General features: G+C 43.1%; 1 protein-coding gene across 1 annotated transcript in view; it reads right to left on the bottom strand.

The window, feature by feature from the left end:
• Nucleotides 1–2,999: 2,999 nt before the first annotated feature.
• LOC131703055 (nonsense-mediated mRNA decay factor SMG5-like) overlaps nt 3,000–13,523 on the bottom strand; it is a 28,217-nt gene continuing 17,693 nt past the window's right edge. The window contains exons 15-22 of the mRNA XM_059005908.1: nt 13,054–13,229; nt 12,543–12,701; nt 11,723–11,782; nt 11,048–11,207; nt 10,556–10,646; nt 10,000–10,074; nt 8,316–8,454; nt 3,000–7,405 (exon numbers count right to left, since the gene is read on the bottom strand). Coding sequence (XP_058861891.1) covers nt 7,322–7,405; nt 8,316–8,454; nt 10,000–10,074; nt 10,556–10,646; nt 11,048–11,207; nt 11,723–11,782; nt 12,543–12,701; nt 13,054–13,229 — 944 coding nt within the window. The 3' untranslated portion in view covers nt 3,000–7,321. The remainder of the gene's footprint in view (nt 7,406–8,315; nt 8,455–9,999; nt 10,075–10,555; nt 10,647–11,047; nt 11,208–11,722; nt 11,783–12,542; nt 12,702–13,053; nt 13,230–13,523) is intronic.

The raw sequence follows: 13,523 nt of genomic DNA, 5'->3' as shown, positions 1-13,523 counted from the left end.
TGTAAAGCGTGTCAGTCAATATGGGAAGCAGCTGGTTGGTTTAGCAGATAAGATTTCTCTCTGTGAGTTACCGGCTCCTGGAGTACAAAGGTCAGCCCTGCAGGTGCCTGCTCTGCGATCATGAGGCGTCTAACCAGTAGGGGCCGCTGTAGTGCAATGAGGTCTCCCCTGCCTTTACCAGGGGAGACCCTCGGGGACCCCTACACTCCACGCGGCCGTGCCTTTACCAGGGGAGACCTCGGGGACCCCTGCGCTCCCCTGACTGTGTGACTCCCCCTACACACCACGCGGCCGTGCCTTTACCAGGGGAGACAATCGGGGACACCTATTTGCAACATTTTCAAACTTTACATTTGTAGAAAGTAAACTGTGATTTTCTTATTAGAAATAATCTAAAGTTTTCATTTGAAAAGTTATAGGTTCAAGAACAGCAGGAGCCAGTTTCAGACGTTTGCCTTTCCCATTTTGCAGTGTCGTTACACTCAGTTTCATATCTGTCTGATTCTAGTACGAGGTGTATTTTGAGTCACTTCCAACATAGACTCCAGGCAAATCAGTCTCCTGATTGCTGTAGAAACCAGAGCCCCTTAGTATATCCCCCACAGATCTTGTGAGAAGAGAGAGGGCCCGCTAGGTTAAATCAACATGGGACTATCCTATAATCCAACCCACAGAAGCTCCCCCAAACTGGGCCTCAGCGCTCACCAGCAGAAGAACAATGAAAGAGCTGGAAGGTACAGCAGGTCTCAGGAAAGTGCAAACAGAAAGCATTTTTTGTTGCTTTGTTTAACCAAATCCTAAACTGGAAACATGTTTAAGCTACTAGTAGAGGCGTATTCCAGGAACTCTAGTTCCTGGTTAAAAAGCTACTGGACTAGACCTGGTTGTCATAAACCGTCCAGGTCTAACCCTGGGAGATCATTTGTACTTTAACCTGATTTAGACAGAGTAACTACAGTACCACATTCAGAGTTACTCAAAGATTGGGTTTTGTCAGTTCAGTGCTATCTGCCTGCCATAAACGTATGTAACACAAATTAGATCAACCAAAGTGCCTTAATACAGAGCCAGCATCGCCATCTATTTTGCATTGCCAGTAATATACAGCTGTGCACTAGGTGGTGCTGGACCTCACTAGCATAAAGACACGTTGGCAGCTCTAGTCTATGTTACTTATGTCTATGGCAGGCAACAAGATAATACCCAACAGATCCGCGCCATGCACATCCATTCACTATATAAACAGTGTTTCCAGTGGTTAAAGTCCAGGGCTTGTAACCAGAAGGTCACCGGTTCAAATCCCACGTCTGCCTCTGACTGACTCACTGTGTGTGACCCTGAGCAAGTCACTTAACCTCACTGTGCTCCATCCTGCGGATGAGATGTTAAATCAATGTCCTATTGTAAGTGACTCTGCATATAATGCACAGTTCACAACCTACCTCTGTAAAGCGCTTTGTGATGGTGGTCTACTATGAAAGGCGCTATATAAAAAAAAATAAATAAATAAATAAATAAATAATAATGAGAGAGAGAGAGAGAGGTAGGTCTCCAATGCTTTGAAAGAAAGCAATTATTTCCATTTTAAACATACCTGGTACTACACTATAATAAAGACGCAAGTATTTCCATTTTAAACATACCTGCTACTACACTATAATAAAGACATCTGTTAGCAGACCTTGCTTTCTGATAGTCTCGCACTTCCTTGCTCACCTGGAGAGTGACATTGCCTCCACACCTCTAGGTCCCTTTTTCCTGCAAGTAACAAACTAGCTGCTTCCCCTAATGACCGGCATGGAGCCGGTAACATAATGCCAAAGAACCTACAGAGGGGACCTAGGAAGTGAAGCAGTAACAGACATCCTGAAAGGCAAGGCAGACAAACTGAGAATGCTGTTACCTGGTGCAGGGTTTCCCAGCCCTGGTCCTGGGGACCCCCTCTGTGTCTGCTGGTTTTCATTCCAACTGAGCTCCCCATTACTTAATTGAACCCTTAATGGAACTATTCATTAGCTTAATTACAACTTTTTAATTGTTTTCAGCTTTTAAACAGTTGGAGATTTCAGTGAACAATACCATTTTATAAGTAACTTGAAATTGGAGACTTTTAGGAGCTGAGAAGAATTATAAAGGTCTAATTAAACACATTATTAGATTGATTCAATAATTGAGAACTCAGTTGGAATGAAAACCAGCAGACACAGGGGGGTCCCCAGGACCAGAATTGAGAAACCCTGACCTGGTGTAATACCAGAAATTAAAAAAATATATACATTTTTGAGACCATATAGAGAATGGAAGTGCACAAGGTCTGTATAATTATTTTACTAACTACTTTAAGGAAATCAGCAGCTAACTGTTATCTAGAATAACTGAAACTACGGCAGGGAGAGCTGGCTTTATAACTGTCATTACGTAACACAGGAAATCAGTGACACCCAAGCGCGTTCTAGTGCAACATAGCTGAGATGTTTCTAATAATCCAAGACTGGAGATACTGAGAAAAAAAAGAAATAGGTCAAATATTTATATTGAAAAGAGAGACCAAGACTACATTTGCCATTCTTGCAATTAAATTGTTTGTAGTCATTATCTACCCACTTGACTGATCAAATGAATGATTAACTCTTTGCTTAGAAACACTAAAGAAAGTTAAATTCAGTGACATGCATTTCTAAATTCAGCACTATTGAGTGTTTGACTGTTATGAGAACACTTTGCTTACCAGGGCAGCCACATACTTTACAGTGAAGGCCAGTAATACACAGAGTCTTGAATACAGCACGTTTTATTTGCTAAAGAGAAAATATAATAAATATATATAAAAAACATGTTTCTCTTTTCACCATCAACCCAAGAAGCATCTCAAAGCAATGATCAAAATACAATGAAAGTAAAAAAACAAAAACAAAAACACAAATAAAATGTTGATAACTAAACATTTAACTGTTGGTATTCAATGGGACAGCTGTACTTACATTGAACAAAAAAAGAAATATTTTAAAACACATTTAATGTGCAACGATGTTTACAAGTACGTATACATTACTATTTGTAAATCAAAATGAAAATAACCCAGATGCAACATCAAAACAGTTTCATCACCTTCATACATTTATGGTATTTGGTTTCCAATTATGTTGCAGTTTTTCCATCACATCGAGCCCCCCCCAAGCTCAGCATGGTTTACCGCAATATCCACTGAAGTTCATTACAAGATGCTTCTAGTTAGTTCCACATAAGGGCTTTTTGTACCATCACTGTGAGCTAAAGGTATTAAGCTAATTTGATTATTAGTCTCGCCTTCTACACCAGGGTGAGCTTCCCTGTAATGAAAAAAAAAACCCATCAGACTCCTCGCATCTCGTTAGCAGCAACAATTAACTCAGCCAGCCCATCACACCACAACTGTCAGCAAGGAAGCTCACACAGATGTAGAAGGCGAGACTGCTCATCAAATTAGTCCAGTTTCTCACTTTAAAATTGATGATGCAAAAAGCCCTTGTGTGGAACGGTCTTGTAATGCTCTTTAGTAGATATTGCTATGAACCTTGCTTAGCTAAAAATACGTTTCAAGGATGTGATGAAAAAAACTAACAAGAATTGAAAATTACTATGAATGAGATGCAGAGAGAATTGATTCATTGTGTACACCCTTCTTATTCTTCCTTTGAGACCAGTTCCAGACACAGACACACAAGTGCAGATTAAGGCTCCAATTGTAAAACACTGCAGCCACACTGGTTAGCAGTCCTGTATGCCACGTTTCCATCAGTCAAACCAGGTCCTATAGCTCAGTTTCATTCGGGTCCAGTTTGAGTTGACAATATGCCCTTGATACAATATAATCATTTAGTGACTGCAGCTCTGCGGCACAGTCTCTTAGTGCATTCCTCTTATTATTTGAGGGTGTTTGCAGTCGTTCTGGGTAGTTTTGGGTTGCTCTAATATTGAGTTTTCACTTTCTCCATTACTGCCTTTACCTGGAGAGTGAAACAGTGATAGCCTTCCTGGGAGTAAGGCATGGGAGCCTCCTTCAAACCCAGTGCGCTCAGCTTAAAAATGAATATACAGGATTGCAAGAACTGCCTTTGAAAACTGCAAATTTGAGACACCACATCAGGCACTGAAGTGCATGATAGGTGAGGATTATAGAATTATATTTTTTAGCTACAAACATTTTAAAGCCAGGTTGCCTCGTATTCAAAACTACAGCTGACAAAGTCAATACCAAATACCTTATTAACAGTACTTTGTGTGCTAAAGATTCTCCATTCAAATCTGAATCCATAAAAACAGGTCTGAAAACTTGAATGAAGTGAATGGCAATCACGTGGTATAAGCCTGTGTTGATTGTGCATAAATGAGTGTGGGTAAGTTGACAGGCTGAGGGTGAATGCTTTCTTCAGTCCTACGAGACTCAAAAGCAGAGACTTGTCGCTGGTTACTCAGGACAGATTCATCAGACAGCAGCTCAGAGTGCTGGCAGCCCATCATCTTGTAAGAAAAAAATGTGTGTGTCCCAGAGATTTCAGATGCAGTCTCCATAGTTACTTAAAGCACAAGTAGATTCAAATTGTAGATTGAATTCCTCTTAACTTCCTCTGATGTTTGCAACCATTCTGCAGTGATTTTTATGCAATAACTCAAATACTTTTATTTTATATACAAGTCTGTGTCAATGTGTTTTCTCCAGAGTTCAGGAGCTGTGCTTCAGTTATATTTGCGTGGCATAAACACATATAACACAGGCGGGATAAACCAGTGTGTTTTTATGAAAAGCCAGCGCCATCTAGTGATCAGCCACTGTGGATCAAGCTTCAGTTTGCTTCGGTGGCAGAACACTGTGCACTAGGAGGTCCTGGTTCTTGCTAATAGAAGAGAGACTGGCTGATCTAGCCTATATTGCATTGGTCTATAGCAAGAAATTTGAATTAAAGACGAGCAGCTCCTGAACTCACAGCATTAAATTAAACAGCACAATATCTGAGTTATTGCAATAATAACCACTCTGAATGACCGCAATAAACAGCACCAGTGGGGTTAAGGGAACAGTAAAATGAACACAAATGAATGTGAAGCTACTTTTAAAGTTTATCAAAATCACAACACCGAGCCACTGCAGATTTTCCTAAACGCTTATGTAACTTGGTTGCGAATGCCTTCACTTCAGCACTGGGGTCCAGAGCTTGGCTGCTACAATTATTTCAGCGCTTCCCCAAATATACCCGTTTCTAACTACAGAAAATGATGCCCATTTCACCCCACCAGCAAAACCATACATGCTGTACAGCTACTCCTAGAAAACTGATCAATGTGGGGAACCACGGCACTGGTGGGACTCCTTCTTAACGCGACCTGATATCAAAGTGCAGTCAGAGCAAATTAATATCACTGCTCTTAATGTCGTGTCATCCCGCTCATAGCATTTGTAATCAATGAAACCGCCGAACGTCTCTACCACTTTTTTCCACACTGCACTTCCTGTTGAAGTTGCTTCAGGGAGTTTGAGTCCTTCTGGGGAAAAACGATTCAGAATGGGTTTTTTTTTTTTTCAGACTCTCCCCAAGCACGTTTTTAAATCATACATATTTCTCCAAAAGAAAAAAAAAAACTGTGCATTTAAATGTTTGCCACTTATCTTAAAAGACCTTAAACTCCCAGAAGTCAACCGCATTGGCTCCCGTTTGAGTACGTTCCTGTGACCGACGTGCTTTCAATGTCGACTGTGTTCCTTCACACGCCCTTACGAAGTTCAAGTGTAAAACTGAAGTGTCTGCAAGGAGCGTGCGATAAATATTCTTCACTAACAAAAAATCGAATTCACCTTTACCATGATGTGTGCGTTTCTGAGACCTATGAAAATGCCTTCATTTGGCAATATATATCAGGTAAGATATACTAGCATTATGATGCTAACCCCATGCACTTCAGTATCATCACCTTGAAGCACCCTGGCCAGAATATAATGGAAGTCAAAACGGACTTCTGAAATACCAGCATGGGATAAACAATTCAACCGATTCAACACTTTGAGTTGTTTATTGCACTTAAAACATTTCTTCCCAACTGATACTGGTTCCCTAACAAGATTCAATTGATTTTTAATTTGGCAATTGGATTTGGTTTTTGCTCCTTTGTTACGCTTAGTAAAAACAGTTAAAATGTTTGTCCCTCACACTGCAGCAATGTTTGAACTTTGGTTAACACACAGTAAGCTGCTGTATTGAAAATCAATTAATTAAAGAACATAATTGCTAGTACTGTACTCAGCTTCCACAGCAACATATTTGTTGAATCAATACTTCTGTGTGTAATTTCTTATGTTGCCGGGTTATTGGTGCTAGTCAGTCCATTAAAGATATTAAAAAGGACAGACAGTATACTATAAAATGTAGAATAAACTAGGATGTACAAAATTCAATAATTCTCTGCCCTGTGTATCATTCATGGTATTTAGTTTCCAATTCTGTTTCAGTTTCTCATCACATCCTTGAAACGTATTTTTAAAAAGCTCAGCAAGCTTCACAGCAATATCTACTGAAGAGCATTACAAGACCGTTTGTGCCACACAAGGGCTTTCTGCATCATCAATGTGAGACTAAAGGTAAGAGACTAATTTGCTGATCAGTCTGGACTTGACCGTTTCTGTGGCTACGTGTTACAGCTTCGCCAGTGCTGCCAATTCATCACTTCAACGGCGGTACAAACATTTGCTTCGATTCTTTGCTAGCATCACAAGCTAAGAGCCTGGTTATAACTGAAGAGATTGCACAGTGGCCTTTCACTCTGTCTTCTATAAAATGCACACATCACTACAAAAGCAAGGGCATGGTTATTCATTTTAATTCCATTTGAAACACAGCACCTGCCACAAGCTGATTTTAATATACAGAAAGCAAAGGGAGTAACCACTTAAAAATAAGGACAGACATCCCACCTTGTTCATTTTCTGCCCTTGCTAAAGCCTGCACTTTTCATGTGCGATGGAGGCTATGCCATGAACTGCCACCCCATTCCTACAGCCAAGCTTTAAACCCTGTTGCTATTTAAAACCGCTCAAGGAAATAAAAAAAGCGAATTTTAAACAACGGGGCGTAGGGCTGCTTCCAAATCCTCTCGAGACTGGTTTGATTTGTGATTTTTAGATGCTGGATTTTGAACAGGGAGGTGTCGCTTGGTTTTTGTGTAGTTGCTCCGGACCAATCCGTGCGTTTGTTTTTGTATGGCCCCCCCAGAGACAGAGGTAGCGCGGGACAGTGTGTGTGTGGGGGGGGTGGGTGTGTACGAGACATCACAGCAGCGAGTCCTTTGACCATCAGCCCATTTCCTTCCACTGCTTGTAGAATTCCAGGATGTTTTTGAGTTCGATTCCAGCCACTGACACGGCTTGTACAGCAGCCTAAAGAGGAGAAGAATAGAGATCAGTGCTGCAGTCTGCTTAGTACAATCACTGCTTTTGGGAATCTAATAGTTATAATGCTGTAATAGGAGGCTGTGTGGTACAGTGGTTAAAGAAAAGGGCTTGTAACCAGGTGGTCCTCGGTTCAAATCCCACCTCAGCCACTGACTCACTGTGCGACCATGAGCAAGTCACTTCACCTCCTTGTGCTCCGTCTTTCGGGTGAGACGTAGTTGTAAGTGACTCTGCAGCTGATGCATAGTTCACACACCCTAGTCTCTAAGTCGCCTTGGATAAAGGCATCTGCTAAATAAACAAATAATAATAAATAATAATATAATGCGTCAGCAATTTGGCTATACTATATATTGCATTGCATTTCCAACTCCATTAAATTCACTTGCTTATCTTGGACTGATGATAATGATAATAATAATAATAATAATAATAATAATAATAATAATAATAATAATAATAATCTTTTATATTGCCTTTTACAGACAAAGCTGTCCCAAATACAATGCCTTTTGCTTTTACATGAAATTTGTAATGCCCAATTATTCTATCCCTGTTTTTCCCCTCTAATTTAGTCTAATTGCACTCCATCACTACAGCAGCTCCCCACCACAGCTGACCTGAAGGTCAGCGGGCATCCTCCAATCCAAGTCAATCACCTCTTTGCTCTTTGATGTGAGTTAGCGGCCTCTACAGGATAAAGGCCAGCACTGCAGGCATCACTTGAGCTACCCAGGCTCCTGGTAACAGGGGTGACACAGTCCCCTAACTTATATCAGCGACTTGGCACAGCTAGGAAGCTGCACTCACCCTGCACCCCACACCATGCAGTGATCTTGTTTTTTGGTTTCTGTTTAGCTGAATGGCTGTGAAGCGCTGGGAGATGAACACTGACCTGCATGTGAGGCGACAGCGTCGTGACGTCTTCAATGTGAAACCCTGTGAGGATGGTCACCATGCCAGCAGTGTCCTCCTCGCCACTCCCCTGGGACACCGTCAGCTGTCTGCAGCTATCCACCATCTTATACAGGTGCCTGCACAGTGGAGCAAGACCAGCACATCACTCACTACCTTCACATGCACCCTGCTTCACCTAATACAGCTTCAAACGGCGTCTTATTTATTGTCTGTTTATGAGGTTTGCAATCATTGAGAGTGGTTCTGAGTGCCGTTGCTCCAATACAAAGTTCATTTTGTTTACCTGGCTTTGAGATGGTCTGGAGAATCATAACTGCCAGCACTGAACAGCCTTCCTCATTCTGTTCAAACCATGTGACAATGTGACACTTCAACCTGCCACCTGCTCTACATTTATGCAGACAAAATAGATGGGGCTGGCAGAGTTAATTGCTCATGATTTGAATGGATAAAGAAGTCTCCAGACAAGCTCAAAGCAGCACAAAGTCAGGTTAAGGCAGATTTAGAGCTCAATATTGAACAGAACCAACTCAAAGCGATTGCAAACCCAATGAAATAGGAAGGGAAATGTAAAAAAGAAATGAAAGCCATTAGAAGAATGTAGGCAAACACAACAGCCTCGCCTTGACTTGAACATGGGTGAAAGTGGCCAATGATTATTCTGACTGAAGCTCCTGGGGAAGAACCAATCTTTTGGCTGGGGGTCTGGGGGCCGCACAGGCCCCGCGAAGCTCAGGGGTCGTACATGCTCTCAGAGGCATTCTGAGCCATTTTGAACTTGATATGGTAGAAAAAGAAAGTGTAAAATGACTTCACTTACAACTTGTCATTTTTAGATGGATCAACCTGATAAATCTCACATGAGGCTAGTTAACAAACATAGTTTTTGAAATGTCACTGATCAAAACTTTTACATGTATGCCCAATTCACATAATATTAATTTTATAAAACCTCAGCTGCAAAAATCAGTCAGTCGTTTCTTGTTTAATACCATTAAAATGGTCTTATTGCTCTAAGAAATTGTGTATTTGCCTTTGTGCTTGCTTCTAAATATGGCCCACTGAGTTAAAACAATAATACAACTACAGCTACTGCAACAGGTCCTTTCTGCTAGTTTTAAAATATTTATATATATATTTTTTCAAAAAATGTAGTAGTCGCCAATTAGTTTTTTGTTATTTTCTCCCCAATTTAGTAGTGTCCAATTATTTTTTTTTGCTCAGCTCACCGCTACCACCCCTGCGCTGACTCGGGAGGGGCGAAGATGAACACACGCTGTCCTCCAAAGCGTGTGCCGTTAGCCGCCCGCTTTTTTACACACTGCAGACTCACCATGCAGCCACCCAGAGCTACAGCATCGGAGGACAATGCATCCCTGGGCAGCTTACAGGCAAGCCCGCAGGCGCCCGGCCAGACCACAGGGGTCGTTGGTGCACGGCGAGACGAGGACACCCTGGCCGACCTAACCCTCCCTCCCCCCGGGCGACGCTCGGCCAATTGAGTGCCACCCCCTGGAAGCTACCGTCCTCGGTCCTGGACTCGATTCTACATGAATCATAGGAATGGACCTGGGAGAGGCCATTTTGATGGAATTCCATCTACAGACTGACCACATTCACCCATGCTTGAAGGCTCTGGAGGTGAAGGCTGCGTTTCTTACCAGGCGTCGCTATCCTGTCTCTTCAGCTTGTGTCTCTCAAAGCTCTTCCCAGACTCCCTCTGACAGCGGATATACCTGTCGGAGACACACATACACAACTGATGGGCACAGCTAATGCAGGGATGGCAATAAGACTCCCATTGTATAGCAGTTTGATCCATTCCTGGTTTTACTACAAGTTTACATCAGACCCACCTGAGCTTCTTACCCGTACACTGCGGCTAATCAAGCTGGTATTAAAACCTGGACTGGATGAACCTGCTCTGCCAAAGAAGTCTCCCATCCCTGCTGTTTGTATTCGTTCGTATAACAGAATTTATAAGTGCATGTATTAAAAAGATGCAAAAGGAAACCAATGCATAGATGAGGCCTCAATTAAATAACACCCATTGTACTGTGCAGAAGAGAGTTTCTCTCCTTTCTTTAACAGGGGACGGGGTGCCAGGTTAATTTCACTCCCGAGGGAGAGATGTATTATTAATATTAAAGAATTGATGAAAGCCCCATGCTCGTTCCTGGTAATAAATGATCCCGTTAGTTTGTTGAACTGGCTCACCGGTTTCCCTTGCGGAATTCCGACTCCAGAAAGCGGATCCCGTCCCTGGCTCCAGCATTCTCCTTCTTCAGGAAATCCAGCCCGTCGATCACTGTGAAGAGAAAACAGGAGTATCAGGAGACAGGCACACCGTCTGCATGACAGGATCCAGCAGACACCCGCATTCTGACACTCAGTAACCTGAGTCAAAGAACGACCGACCCGACTTCCATCACATTTGAATGGGAACTTATACTGTTAATAATAATATCGAAACTGTAAAAACAAAACAAAAAAAAGTGGAATAGACAACTGGCTAATACTGATGTTTTTATTGTTAAAGGGCTCCTGAGACTACTTCAATGTAATACAGTACTAAATCGTACATTTGCTTCAGCTAAAATTCAAAGTATTCATTTTAATTAACAGAATATATGAATACGTTTGTCACCCCCTGCACTCATGTTTTCAGAGTGCAGTATCTCCCCCAGGCCTGCGGTGGCGCTGTCTCACCTGTGCGCGGGATGATGATGATGAAACGACCGCTGCCTGCCAGCTGTCTGATCAGCCCCAGGTGCTGGCAGAGAGCAGTGGTGTCTGGGACCAGGTAGGGAGACATGGAGGACTGGGCCTTGGGCTGCTGCAGACTGCCCTCCAGCTGAGACACCTCCAACTGGGACACAGCAAACAGACACACAGGTGAGCATTAACACTGTACCGCACACAGCTCCTCCACGGACTAATAGTCTTCGAGCTGGTATCACACACCCAAATTAGCATCTTGGACTACCCAAGAGAAGCTAAATCGGGGTCTGTGAAACCAGTCATGAGGTTGTTTGATTTTCAAAGTGTTTAAAACAAACAATTTGGGGATGTTGGCAACTAAAAGCCACAGTATTTGTGTGACTATGTGCACAGCAACTGTATTAGGAAAAGACTGAAGAAACACGGAATATGAAATAAACTGGCTAACATTGCACACATACCGCTGTAACACTAAGGCTAACATCTATATTTGGCTTACATATTTGACAACAGTAAACAAACAAACATACGAGTAAATCTAAACCCCACATTCTACAGACTATCTAGCTGACGTAGAAGGCTGTACTGGGTAGGGTCAGATTCATCTTTGGTGCTATACAAGAAGATTTGACAGCAGCTGCTCTGATAACCCCAGGGGCTCACCTGTAGCCTCAGCTGTGCCATGTCTCTCATCAGCCTGTTTCTGCGTGCCTCCTCCTCCGCCTGTCAGCAAGACAAAAGCCAGCACAATCAGCCCTCCAGTGTGGAACATACATCAACCAATACATCCCCGCCATGGCTTTAAATACAGAGTTAGAACAGATCAGCTTGATGGGAGATATAAGCCAATAGGTTATCATAACCTTGGTACAGATATATATCCATTACACAATGGGTTAACCTATTATACCTGATTCAACTGAACACTTCTACCAAAGCTGCATCTTACACCCGCAACGTCAGCATGCCTGTCTCCACCCCCACTGGAGACAAAACTGGGTGCAGGACGGCGCTCGTGCCATACATTTTCTTCAGCCTACTTACCCTCAAAGAGGTCCTGCAAAACTGCAGAATGACTGGCATGGGGCTAGTCGTGGGATCAACCTGACATGCCAAACACGAAGTTTGGAACACGCCCCACTTGTATCCATACTGAGAGCGCGTTGAAGCAGCTCTTGCATTCTGGAGAGTCGATATGACTCTCTCCGACAAGCCTAACTGGCCAGACCCAGAGCTGCAGGCTCGATGGGTTGGTGTTCCACAACGTCCCCCGCGTGGGCAATTGCCAAGGCTGGTGGCGCAACAGTTGCACCAGCGTGGAGAACCGCAGTCTCCTGGGCCAGTACAGGGCCACTAAAAGCACCCTGGCTCACTGCAATACAGTTACTGGAAACAGAAACCTGGTCCTGAAGCGCCAGGCTGGTTGAGGGATATTGGGTGAGGCTGGGTGAGGGATATTGGGGAGTGATATTGCTCTTCTCACCATGCGGAACTGCGCCCTGGCCTGCTGCAGCAGGTTCTCCTGCTCCGATTGGCTGACGCTGGTGAAGATGCCCGCCTCCGGGTTGAAGTGTAGCACGTTGCCTTGGAGACGGGTCAGGAAGTGACCGAAACTGCGAATGCAGGACAGGCGCACCACCGACTAAAAGAAACGAAACACAAAAATAACACGGAATTAAGCATGGATAGACTTGGCATGTTAAATTCACAGCTCCACCAGTTTAAAAAGCCACGTCCTTTTTGCAGACTGTATCCAAAAGACTGTTTACTTTCCCTTACTCCATTCTAAGCTCTGTGTACATATGTTTCATATTTGCAAACAGCTAATATTGTAAGGGACAGGATGTAAAAAGCTGCAAATTACTAGTCCACTCAAAGCTCAACCCCTTTTTTGTAAAGCAGTTTTTTTATTTTTACAGTACATATCCTGTTAATAGCAACCGTTACCTATCTTGTTACCTATCCAGCACATATCCTGTTAAAAGCAGGGTTACCTCCTGCAGGGTGCTGAGAGTGGGGCTCTCTCTCTCCATGTCCAGTCTCTTGTGAGCTGCTCGGAGGGCAGGCAGATGGCGCAGTGCCACATCCTCGGGCAGCAGCAGGGTCTGCTGCAGGTCCGGCCGCTCGCACGCGCTCAGGAGCTCAGACACCTCCTCACACAAGGGCACCTCTGAGGGAGGAGGGACAGGGGTGACCAAAAAAGTGTAACTGTGTCTGCAGTTAAAGCCATTGAATACACCTTTTACACTCAGATTAGCTAAATAGGTGCAGTTTTGAACCAATACATGTTAAAGCAAACTTTTCATTTTAAAACACGCTACTGAACACTACAACTTGAATAACTGCAGAAATAGTGTAAAGTACAGTAACATTTAGGGTTGTTATCACGTTGTACCAATTGCTAACCCAGACAGCCAACATACAGCGGTACTGATTTCTTCCCATTTATTTGTATAGATAGATC

This window comes from Acipenser ruthenus, chromosome 32, assembly GCF_902713425.1.
Source record: "Acipenser ruthenus chromosome 32, fAciRut3.2 maternal haplotype, whole genome shotgun sequence".
In the NCBI taxonomy this organism is placed as follows: domain Eukaryota; kingdom Metazoa; phylum Chordata; class Actinopteri; order Acipenseriformes; family Acipenseridae; genus Acipenser; species Acipenser ruthenus.
Note: the sequence above shows the minus strand (reverse complement) of the source record. Positions and strands in the feature narration are given on the sequence as shown.